This window comes from Pteronotus mesoamericanus, unplaced genomic scaffold (genome assembly GCF_021234165.1).
Source record: "Pteronotus mesoamericanus isolate MK-2021 breed Mesoamerican mustached bat unplaced genomic scaffold, CSHL_Meso_final contig_164, whole genome shotgun sequence".
Lineage (NCBI taxonomy): Eukaryota > Metazoa > Chordata > Mammalia > Chiroptera > Mormoopidae > Pteronotus > Pteronotus mesoamericanus.
The window spans coordinates 12,747,998-12,760,989 of record NW_026555065.1 but is presented as its reverse complement, the minus strand read 5'-3'; the positions used below and the strand labels follow the sequence as shown (position 1 = coordinate 12,760,989).

Here is a 12,992-nt window from a genome sequence, read left to right as displayed (position 1 = left end):
GAGATGAAGAAAAGTAGATAAACTAACAGACTAGAGCAGTTCTGAGGCAAGTGAAGGTAAAGACTTGAATTAGGGATTTGACAATAGAAATAGGGCAGGGACAGGTAAATTCCCTAAGTATGTTAATGGAAGAATCCTCAGGAGAGTAGGAAAGAGATGATGCTGTGGATTGCAGCAGAGTTGATGACTCAGTTTGCTGTTTACAGTTAGGGCTAAAACTGTGTTTTGTTTTGTTTTTTAATTTATTTAACTAGAATGAGAAGAGTCAGAAGTCTTTCCAAATTCACCAAAAATACCTAAAGAGATAGCAAAGTAAAATAAAGATGCAGACTTCAGAAGAACCAGTGTAATTATTAAGTAAATAAACAAGCTTTGAATTCTATTGTTCTAGCATAGAATATTCATTATCTTCATAGGTAGTGGTAAGCCCAACCATATTTGAAACTGGTGTATCATAATGTGCTATAAGCAAAACTTCTTCCAAAATAGATACCAGAAAATACCTCAGACCCCAAAGATTGTTTTTTCATAGAAGCAGAGCTTAGCAAGTAGTAGAGGTTGAGACTGAAATTTAAATAAAAACCATTGCATACAACACAAAGCTAGTATTTTGAACTCTATTTTAAGTAAAATCAATAGACAAATATATAAGCTGTGAAGATATTTTTAATGCTCAGGAATTATTGTTACTTTCATTAAAAATAAGAATAAAAAAGAAATATGGTCAAGTCACATAAGCTCTATTTCTGATTCTGCCATTGATTTGTTCCATGTCTTAGGATACACTTCTTAATCTCTAATATCCTGAGTCTAAAACCAAATTTATCTTTGTCTCTTCTATCAAAAAATATATAAATCATTCTTTATTTTTGAATTCATGAGCTTAAAAAAACTGTTTAAGGCTCAAATCCTGACCTCCAATTTTTTATTTGTAAATTGAGAATAATAACAAGAATTTTGTGAGAAATAAATGAATGTTAATTCATCATTTTAAGACAACTTACATAGTAAAATTTCCATGAATTTTATTTCAAGACGGAAATTGTTTTTTAAAAATTGTCATATAAATAATCTAATTTAGCTTCATAGGACTAGATGAGGTAAAAATATGAAAATTTTAATGTTTATTTATTACTTTTATGAAGACAATAAATAAAAAAGAAAACTGACTCCCCTCTCCCAAGCCTTACAAATTTTCAGTAATTCAGCTAATATTTTCTACATATATTAAGTATAGATATGCAGTTAATAATTTTTATTTTATATATTTTTTTACAAATTATGGAAGTTATTATGCATACTAGCAATCTATAATTTGCTTTGTTCACTTAACACTGCCTGATGGACAATCTTTTCATGTCAGTCCAAACATATCTACCTTGTTCTTTTTAATAGTTGTATGTTATTCTGTGGTTCTTATATAACATTAGGATGAAGCAGCCCATAGAGGGGACTCCTGAATTGGAGGAGAGGAGGATGTGGGAGTAACACAGGTATCCGAAGAGTATGAGAACTGGAAGCCTATAGTCATTAGATAATGTTTAGAAGTCAGTCAGGTTCAGCCAACTCCTAAATTTTTTTAATATTTTCTAATTTGAACTTTTTTTCAGTAAAAAATATTCACTATTATTTTATTCAAAATTTCTTTGATTAATAGGATGGTTGCACATTTCTTTTCCTATAGTTATTAGGCTTTTGTGTTTCTTCTTTTTAACCTGCCCATTGTTCTCATTAACCATTTTTCTAATAATTATCTTTTTCCTACAGGTTTATAACAGTTCTTTTCATACAAATAATATCATCTTATTGTCCTTTATATCTTGTGTATTTTTTTCTAGTGTGACATTTTTTATTTTAAACAGTAGCTTGGTTTTGGTTTAGCTTTTGCCATGCTGAAGATTTAATAACACTGATGAGAACCCTTAAACCACAGGTTTTCAAAAATGAAAATGAAACTTGACATTGCTTATGCAAGTGAGAAAATCCTGAGACTAACAGCTTAATATTAGATTCCTTGTTTTAAAGTTATCGGAAACTTCTAGGTTAACAAAAGCAGTATCTGAGAAATCACTTTGAGAATCTTTTCTTATGGTGATTACAATCATTAACTGAGATGCACAGCTTCTCTCTTCCTCCAATTAATCTTCATCCTCCTTCAAAAGTACACACAACTCTCATATTCTTCAAGCAATTTCTGGGAATGACTGCACCAGTATATTCTTTTGCATCATATCCTCTTAGCATTATTGTGTTCAGTAATTTGCGATTACTGCTGTAATATTTTCCTTTTAATTGTAACCCATGTTTCTTGAAGTAACATGAACCGTAGGGTGAAAAATCAAATAGAAAAACAACACCCACTCCGTATATTTTTGGCTCTTTTTGCTCCTGCTTTGATCTATTTCCTTGGTATGCTCTCAGCTAGAGTTAATGTTCTTCATTCTCCCTTTCTATATATTCTTCCTGGTGCTGTTCCCCTTCTTGCTCTTTTTCTGTTCCCCTGGGATATCACAGCACTCATTGTTGCCTAGAGCATAAACCAAGTTTCCTATCACTGCTGGTGCCTGATACCAAAATTCTGAATCCCCAATAGTCAGACTTGTTCTCATTACTTCTCATTTCTGTGGAGGTTTGCAGAGGTGATCCTCCATTGAAAGTAAGTGACTGTCGCAACTCCTGAGAACCAATGATGAGTCGTTTTTTCCAAACACTTGATATTAGAAAAAAGCAAAAACAAAAACACTCTGTTTCCTACAACCATCTCTATTTTTACCCCTGGTTTTCTTTATGGGGCTTACCACAGTTTATACACACATTGGTGAGATACTACAATAGATTGTAAACTTCAGAAAGGCAAGTTTTATTTTGTAGTATGTAATCTGTTCTTAATACAGTGATGACATATCCTAGGCCTTCAAATAATAGCTACTTAATAAAGAATTTACTCATTAAATGCTAAATGCATTAGCAGCCAAATTTATATTGTTTTTAGGGTTTTTCCCTAAAATAAATAAAGTGTCGCAAATTTGTTCGAAGCTATGTTTACATATGCCTTTCTGCATCCATTTCCCTTTACTTCTTGCCCAAACGTAACTGTTAAAATAGACTTGATATTTTTATTGCCATTAATTTCTTCACATCTTTATGGTATTTGCATATATTTACTAGAAAAACATGTTAGATATATGCCAGCCCTCTCCTCTAGAGGCACTGATTGAATTGCCTAGAGACAAATATGAGAATGTGAGAAGCTAGACAGAAAGTAGAGGCTAGGAAACTGAAAAAGCTGAATACAAAAACAGGTGAATAATTAAAATTCAGTTTCTACAAAGTAGTGGATCCCCAAGCATAATTTGGGGCTGTGAAGGGATACCTCCTAGGAGTAAATAGGAATAAATGTTTTGAATGAGCTTCACCCCTAATTGGATTAAGGTGATCTCTCCCAACCCGTAGACACTACTATCAGAAGAAAATTATATTCTGAAATAATATTAGCATAATCCAAACACTCAAATTATATCCATATTTTTCACATACAAGAAGTCCTTTATTTAATAAAAATGTAAGCAGACATTATTAGAGGTACATTTAGTGGAATTAGAGACCAATGTTACAGTAGCTATGATTAAAATACTTGAGAAATTAAATAACGAAATAGAAAGATTCAGCAGTGAACTCAAAGCTACTGAAAGGATCAAATAGGAATTCTAAAAATGAAAAGTGCAACAAATGGAATTAATAACCCATTATATGGATTTAACCATATGTTAGACACAGCTGGAAAGACAATTAATAAATGTGAAGGTAGTCCAGAAAGAACTATACAGAATAAAGTTTAAGGAGAGAGATTGAAAATAAAGATTTTTTACCAAAACAATTATATGCTGGGGTATAAAACAAATCTCAACAAATTTTGAAAGGTGATTCTTTTTTTAGGATCTGTTTTTTTAACTGTTTAATTAAAGCATAAAACAGCAACTAAAGTATATTTAGGAAATCTGCAAATAGAAGTTAAAAATACCAATATTAAAAATGTGAAATATTTTAATTGGATAAATATGAAAATACAACATTAATTTTAGGATGGCTCTAAATGCAGTTTCTAAAGAAATTTATATCTTAAATACACATTGTAGAAAGGGAAAAAGGTAAAAATTTACCTCAATATTTTGAGTAAATAGAAATGAAGCATCATATTAAACAAAAAAGTAGAAGGTAGGAAATAAGAGCAAAAATTGATAAAATAGAAAATGTAGTAATGTAACTACCACCAAAATTAAGATACAGAATATTGTATTATCCCCAAAGTTTCTTCACACTCCTGTATAGTTGATTCCTCGCCTCATCCCAAAGTCCTGGCAATCACTGATAATGTTTTATTTTCCTATTTTTGCCTTTTTAATAATGAATTATAAATGGAAACAAAGTATAGAGGCTTTCGAGTTCAACTTTTTTCATTTAGCATAATTCACTTGATGGTCTTCCACATTATTACATGTATTGGTGTTTTTCCTTTTGATCCGTTCATCAGCTGAAAGACATTGATTGTAATTTTTGGTGATTAAGAGCATGTACACCTTTCGGTATAAATATTAGTTTCATTTCTCCTGGATGAATTCCTAGAGTTGGACTGCTGGTAAATGTATATTTAACTTTATAAAAAATTGCCAAACTGGTTCCCAGTGTGACTGTAACACTTTACATTCTCAACAGCAATGTTTCCGAGCCGCAACTTTGCATCCTTGTCAGCCCTTGGTATTATCAGGGTTTGTTTCGTTTTTAAGCTTTTCTAGTAGACATGAAGTTGTACCAGATTGTAATTTTAATTTGAAAGTATTTAGTGATTAATAATGTGGAGCATATTTTCTAATTATCTTTGCTAAGGGTCATTCAAATCATTTGCCCATATTTTAATTGGGTATTTCTTTATTATTGAGATTTGAGAGTAGTTTGTAAATCCTGGATACAAGTCCTTTATCATCTATGTGTTTTTACAAATGTTTTTTATTAGCTTAATGCTTATTTTCTATTTTCACAACAGTATTTTTAAAGCAGATTTAATTTTTATAAAGTCTGATTTACCAATATTTTGTTTTATGTCTTGCAATTTTAAGCAACCATTGCCTAATGCAAGGTCATAAAGATTTGGTATGTTTTATTATAGAAGTTTCATAGTTTTGGGTTTTGTATTTAGGTGTGTGATCCATTTTGAGTAAAATTTTTTTGTTGCGAAATATCAAGGTTTATTTATTTATTTATTTAGCATATGGATATCCAGTTACCCTGATACAGTTTGCTGAAAGGACTCTCTTTTCTCCACTGAATTACTATAACATCTTATTGAAACTTAATTGACCTTGTATTTGGAGATACATTGTCTTAATTGCTATAGTTTCATAGTAAGTTATGAAGACAAATGATGTGAATCTTTCAACTTTATAAAACATCATTTTTGCTGTTCTAGTTATTTTGCTTTATCATGCAAATTTTAGAATGTTTGTCAATTTCTACAAAAAACAAAATCCTGCTGAAATTTTGATTGAGTTTGTGTTATTTTTACAGGGTAGAGTAAAAATAGGTTTATGGTTGTAAGTACATGAAACAGTTTATTCTTATATTATTACTCACTAATTATTTTATTATTTTCCATAAGAACAACTGTAATCCTACTTTTGCTCCACTTGTATGAATCAATTTGGGAAAAACTAGCATTCTAATGATATTTATTATGTCAATGCATAAATGCAATCTATTTCAACATTTGTTTAGGTTTTATTTGAAATCTCTCCTCAATACTTTGAAGTTTTATTAATATAAATCTTGTACATATGTTCTTAAATTTATACCTAACTATTTTATAGCTTTTGGTGCTATTGTAAATAATAGTTATTTTAATTTCAATTTTCAATCGTCCATTGCCAGTATATTGAAATACGAGAATTTTGTGTTTTGGCTTTGTAGTCTGTGACATTGTTGAACTTACTCAGTATTTTTTTGTTGTTTTTTGGAGATTTTCTATGTGATCGGTCATGTCTGCCAAAAGTATTAGTTCTTTCTTTGCTATCTATATGCCTTACATTTACTTTTCTTGCCCTTTTGTAGTCTTTAGGAACTCTAGCACAATGTTAAATAGACATAGGGAGGATACGTATTAATTGCCTTGATCATGTTCTTATATAAGACCATTAAGTATGATATAAACTGTAGGTTTTTATAGATTCCCTTTATCAGGTTAAAAAAGTTCCTTTTAATCCCTAATTTTAAGGTTTTTTTAAAAAAATCATAAATGAATGTTGAAGTTTATAAAATACCTTTCTGCATTTATTGAAATGGTAAAGTTTTTCTCTCTAGCCTTTTGATATGATAAATTACATAGATTCACTTTGAATGTTGAACCAAGTTTGCATTTTTGGGATAAAACTCTTTGTTGTGATGTATTGGGCTGGCAAAAGAGTCTGTATTTTTTTTGCACAAAATAAAAGACACATTTTTTATTTTCACCAATAACCTTATTGATTTAGATATTTTGAGTATCTTGGCTATCTCCCACTATTGACTTTTGGTGGATAGAGGCCAGGGGTGCTGCTAAACATCTTCCAAGGCAGCCCCACAGCAAAGAATTATTTGGCCAAAATGTCAATAGTAACAAGAAACTTCACAAACGACTTTTGACTTATTTGATCAGTCATAGCACCTTCTCCATACACTGCATAAATCTTTTTTTTTGCATCCGTTGCAATTTTACCTCTCTTGAAATAACAAAGCATAATACACCAAAAATGTTGCACATCTTTTTCCATCTTCAGTATTAACATGGCTCCACAAAAATTCACCAATTTTGATTTTTTTAAAAATGCATCCTGGAATGACAGCTGTCACAATACAATCTAACAAAATTGTTTCAGATGAAGCTTAAGACAACTAAACACTACTAAAGCCATCATATGAAAAAAAACTAAATGTATATTTAGGCCAACCCAATATTATCCAAGATTGAATTTGCCATTTAATTTTTCTTTTTGTATGTATTTTTTTCCATTTTTTGGTATCTGAGCACTGTAAAGTGAATTAATATATTCTCAGTTAATTTTTGATTCAAAAAAATTTAAATTAATAAATTTGCTCATTCTGTGAACCTAAAATATTCTCATATCACTTATAATTTTGTTGCTGCATATATATTACATAAAATTTAATATACTACAAATTGCATAATAGTAGTAGCTATCCACAAACAAAACTTTTGAAATAAATCATTTGCCTAAGGTTATTTTTATATTAGTAGAGTGAAATTTAATGTTGAAAACTCATTTTGTGTAATTCAAGTTATATTAATTTTCTGATCATAGAACATTTGATTGTAAATACTTGATAAATGTACATCTGCAATTAAGTTTTAAAATATCAATGAACATTATTAGATAAATTGACAGCAGTTGCTAAGGGATATTTGATGAAACATCCCTTGCTTTTAATAGAAAATTGAGCTAGAATATTTCACGTAATGTCAGTGGTCTTTTCTTATTTAAGGCCATGATGAGGCCATATTTAGGTAACATTTTCTATCCCATTCAGAATTATATTACTCTCATTTAATTTGGACCTAAAAATAGAAATGAATGGGAGAACTATTTTTTCTTTATATATGTTGTGTATGCATGTATATATACATATGCATGCATTATATATGTATATATAGTATAATGATATGTGCATGCATTATATATATATATGTAGTATATATTTGTTAGAAAAAATGCTATCAGTCTTACATGGAGTGAGTGTTTACAAGGTAATGAAAAGACTTGGTTGTTATGTTCATTGAGCTTATATTACTAGGAGGTTTATTGCAAGATTAAAACACATACAGACAGGGTACATATTCAGCAGAAGTAGGAATCTTGTCTTTAGCCTAAACTTGTTTGATCTAAAAACACAGACTTCCCTAGGAGTTCTGGAGTCCTGATTAATGGTCCACCATTAATAGAAAATGAAAGCTCTCAAACTTCCTTCAAGGAAAATTGCTAACAGATGAATATGAGGTATTGTTTTTGGTATTGTATAGTATCTGCTACTGAGATTTGTTTGATGTACTTTCAAAATCAAGACATATGAAGATAGAGTGTATAATAAAACTGAAGAGGTTCTTCAGGCACAAACAAACAAGCACATTCTAAGACATTCATCGGGAGCTACAGGCGCCATGACGTTGGCATCGATCTGACTTAATGGAGTCTAGTTTCCTAACACCCAATATTGTTATATCGCCACATTCTAGCGTGTAGTTTTTTTTTTCTACCTAAGAAAATCCATGAAGAGAAATCACATAAATAAAAGTATTTATGATATATACAGTATTTACTGGGTACATATGTAATGTGAGGTATTTTTGTTTTGTTTTTTTGAGGCACATTCTTCTTTTTGAGATACTAATATATGTGTTTGGTTTTAGGTTTCCTCAAGAACTGAACATGGGAAAAATAAGTGCTGAAATTATGTGGACCCTTTTTGCTCAGGATATGAAATATGCACTAGAAGGTAATTATAAATATCTATTTCTGTTAGAACACACATTTTGGTTAAATCATTATTTCATGTTCTTGGTTATAAATGCATTGTTTAATATATTAGTTCTATTTTTAATTTTATGAAGAACCTTCATAATAGTGTTTTCCATAATGGTTGCACCTATTTACAATCCCAGCAACAGCAAACAATTGTTCCCTTTTCTCCATGTCCTGGGTAGCACTTGTTGATTTATTGATGATAGCCATTCTGACAGGTGCAAGGTGATATCTCATTGTGGTTTTAATTTGTATTTTCTTGATCTTTAGTGATATTGAGCATCTTTTCATGTTCTATTGGCCATCTGTATGTCCTTATTGAAAAAAACCTCTATTCCCATCTTCTGGACATTTTTAAATCAGATTTTTTTTTTGGTTATAAGTTGTATAAGTTCCTTATATATTTTGGATGTTTACCCTTTATCAGAAGTATCATCATGAGAAAAAAAAACAAAAAACACTGATGTGAACAGTTTATTTCTAAGACTCATTTCCACATTGTAGGAAGATAAATTTCTTAAAGTATTTAAAAGCACTAAGAAGTGTCAAATGGTATAAGTTACAGGATCATAGTGAATATTTCACTTGTAGGATAATGCTCAGATACAGGACTACTTTATGGTAATTTATTTGTGAAAGCAGACCATATTGAGATTTTGGATGAGTATTATTAGTCCAGATACTCATCTGCATTGACTTGTAAATGGTATCCAAGGCTAGGCATGTTAAAATCTGTCAGAAGCTTTCACAAGGCCAATGACAAAGCTCTCCACCAGAAACTTCACTTTTAATAAATCCAAATCATACAATATAAAGCAAGGGAGATACAGCTCTGAATTTAAAAATTCTATAAATATTCTATGAGCACTCACATGTTTAGAGTTAAAGATAGAACCATAGACCATTTTATGTTTTCTGTCCTCTTAGGACTATATAGGAACTTATAGTCAGGTATAAAATTACCTTTGCACTTACTCAATATATATATAGCCTCTAGAAGCTAAATTCACATAACTATACTCAGTGTGGAGGATATAGCAACAAATGAGAAAGCTGTGGTCCCTGGCCACAAGATTATGGAGAATAGCCACATGTATGCAAACATTTGCAATAGGAGGTGATCAGGGCTGATGACGATGGAGTGTCTGGAGGATAAACACCTGAATCGGACCTGAAACAAGGGGACCAGGCAGGTTTTCTAGGGGGAACTTCCTCTGAGGAAGGGTTATCTTGACAGAGACCTGAGATAAAAGTAGTAGTGAGTTTAGGGAAGAGATAAGCAAGAAACATTTCTGTCTTGCCCTAGTAGAGAACAGAGCATTAGTAATTAGAGTGCAAGGTGAATTTGAGAACAGAGGACTCAGCAGGCCTGAAAAGCCAGAAGTAGGATTGGGTGAGCCTGGAGAATTTGACAGGGGCCAGTGTCCAGGGCCTTGTAGTCTGTGGTAAAGAGTGTGAGTCTCTGCTTAGGGGAAGGAGGAACTATAAAGGGACTTCATCAGGGACATGTCTTTTCAGATTGGCAACTTAGAAAAAGCATTTTGACTACAGTATGGAAAATAGATTAAAGGAGTTAAAATAGTTCAGAGTTTGTGTTCATTGTGCCACCATTATTTAGCAATGCTAAAATGTAAGCTTGTTGCTAGGGGACACAGAAGGAACATACAGAAGCTTTCCTTTTTTGAAAAAAAAGGTACACAATATATTGCAATATCTGCTTTTCTGGTAAAATCTGGATCTATCATCTCACAAATATAGAGGTTCATCTAATCCTTAAGATTATCCCCTGAACTTCTCAGAAAGGCAAACTCCATATTCTTCAATGAAGTGTTCCTTTTCTGTTGGTTTAATCAGTCTTGCTTTTTCTCTACCTCTGTCTTTGACTCCTACCAACCACATCCTTTTATACCACCCTACTCTGATTTTTCCTTCGGAATCCAACAATTTTGTTAGGCCAGGTAGGAACTACCAGTTCACTAGACCAGTGAATTTCTTCAGATAGTATTTATTCCTAGTCCTGTCCCTACATTCTCCTGCCCAATTTGAATGTCTGTCAGGCATCTCAAAATTTATAGGGTCAATATGGAAGTCTAAATTTCCCATCAAACCTACTTCTTCCCTCTGCCTGCCCCCCTACTTCCCTGCTGCAATTATTGGCACAACACATGCTGTTACTTAAGCCAGACATGAAGGGTTATGGATTCCTTTATTTCCCCTAGCACGCTAAGTTTATTCCAGCTTTGAACTTTACGCCTGGTGGTCTACTGCCTGGACTTCCCCCCAGTCTTTATAAGCAGCAGGTAGGGCTCAGCTTCATGTCACCTCCTCTGGATCTAAAGTCATTCCCAGGAATAACCTTATTTGAATCCTTTGCATAGCAACTAATTACTATTTTTTATTTACTTTTATGTGCTTGTTTATTGAATATTTCTAATCAGTGTTCCTCATCACAATGTAAAATTTTGTCTGTGATTTTTACCAACACACCTATATTGGCTAGATTGATGCCTAGAAAACAGAAGCTACCCAGTAACTGTTTGTTGAATAAAAAGTTTACCAGGTAATTCCAACTCAGTGGAGTAGTGAAATGGGCAATGGAGAAGACTTCACTTTGATCTTCTTTTGTTGTGTGATCTTGGGAATCTTCTAAGAGGTCATTGTCCTCACCTGCAAATTTGAAGGTTCACATTGTGTCACTGAGCTAGACAATGGCCGGGGAGACTACTGCCCACACTTCTGAGAAAATGGATTGTTTGGAACTATTCCAAGGTGGCACTGCTTGCCAGTGCACATTTTGTTTGATCAGGACCCACCTTTGCTTACATAGTAAGGAAAGTTACCTTTACTTGTAAAAATATGTATTAATTTGGGAGATATAAGTGTAATATTTATGTTAAGAAATGTAAAGCTCAAAAATTTAGTATTTGAGACAACAATGAGATTAGAAATGTTACATGTAAAGAACCTGTAACTTTGATCAGATGTTTATTGATTATAGGTTACTAATTTTGTGCAATAACAGTATCCCAAAATATTGAGATTGTATGATCAAAAAACAGGCCCAAGATCAATGGTAATTAATAATTTTGTGACTATCTTAGCTTTTTTGCAGGCAAGAATCTCCTCTTTAACAAGAATTTTTTGATTACTTTGACTTTTTAATAGCAATTTTGATATTTAATTCATATACCATACAATTCACCTCTATTAGCATATTCACACATATGTTCAGGAAGCCATGTCAGGGAGTAATTTGGATTGCAGTTCATGGTTTATGGATCTTCTTCCACAGATGAGAGGGCTTTTGAGTGCAAGGATTGTATTTGTCGTCTTTGTATTCACTGAATCTTAGTAGAAACTCAGTATGTGCTTGTTTATATGAATTGAATTGCAAATGTGACAACCCAATACAAAGAACCTTGGAAACAAGGCCTGAACACTTGCCATGTTCAAACTTAAAATTTGTAATATTGCAAGTTGGGAGACAGCTAGAGATCTGACTCTGGGAAACCCACTTCCAGAAAGCTTTGTCATTCAGGAGCCGCACAGCCTTGGGCAATTAATGCGTAACCTCTTCAAACTTTGGTTTTCTTGCCTATAAAAGGTGATAAAGTTCCCAGGTTGGTATGAGGATCACTTGGCACATTTAAGGTACTTTGCAAACTCTGAAGCACCATGCTAATAGGAGGAGAACATTGTTACTATTAAGTAAGGGAAGAATATTCTGTCAGTTTCAAAACAGTCTCCTTTAGGGGTCATTTAAAGTTTAAACTCCTAGGAGAGTGTTCACAAATGCATGTGAATCTGTTCACAACCTCTCCCTCCCTCTCTTTCACCATTTAAATCTAGTAGTTGGCTGCAATAAGTATACTGTACCCTTTTTAAAAATGTGGCATGAATAATAATTGTTAAAGAAAATAAAGACTCAGAGTACCTCATAGAGTGGAGGACATATTCTTAAAAACACTCCTCTGGCAGGCTCTTTTGTACATTAATAGTAATGTTCCTACTCTCTCTGTTTGCCTTCTAGCATGTTAAAATTACTTAATGGTGGAGTAGTGCTTCAGGCTATTGACCTAGAAAGACTCTGTGTTGTTGTTATATAATTTAAGCTACAAAGTTCATTTTGCGATAGAAGTATCCGATGAAGTCGTCAATGGACAACAGGCAGATAGAATTTATGTACTTGCAAATGTTTGATGCAACTCTGTGCTTTACTTCATGAACTCAGCAGCTGCTGCAAAAGAAATAATCTACTTTAAAGGATAAAATATCATTCCCCAACTTTATTCAATCTATAGGGGAGAACTTATTTTGTTTACACATTTCACATGAATCACTTTGCAAGTTTAATAAACAGTAATTCATTTGATTTTTATAGTGATAACTTGTTGAATGAAACCAGAATAAATTATTTTACAGTTTTTT

The 12,992-nt window shown here is 32.3% G+C and overlaps 1 protein-coding gene across 2 annotated transcripts in view; it reads left to right on the top strand.

Moving 5' to 3' along the window:
• The window catches only part of UNC13C (unc-13 homolog C), a 502,857-nt gene that overhangs the window by 331,247 nt on the left and 158,618 nt on the right, over nucleotides 1–12,992 (top strand). For both annotated transcript variants that reach the window (XM_054565404.1, XM_054565405.1), the window contains one exon: nucleotides 8,453–8,538. In XM_054565404.1, coding sequence (XP_054421379.1) covers nucleotides 8,453–8,538 — 86 coding nt within the window. The remainder of the gene's footprint in view (nucleotides 1–8,452; nucleotides 8,539–12,992) is intronic.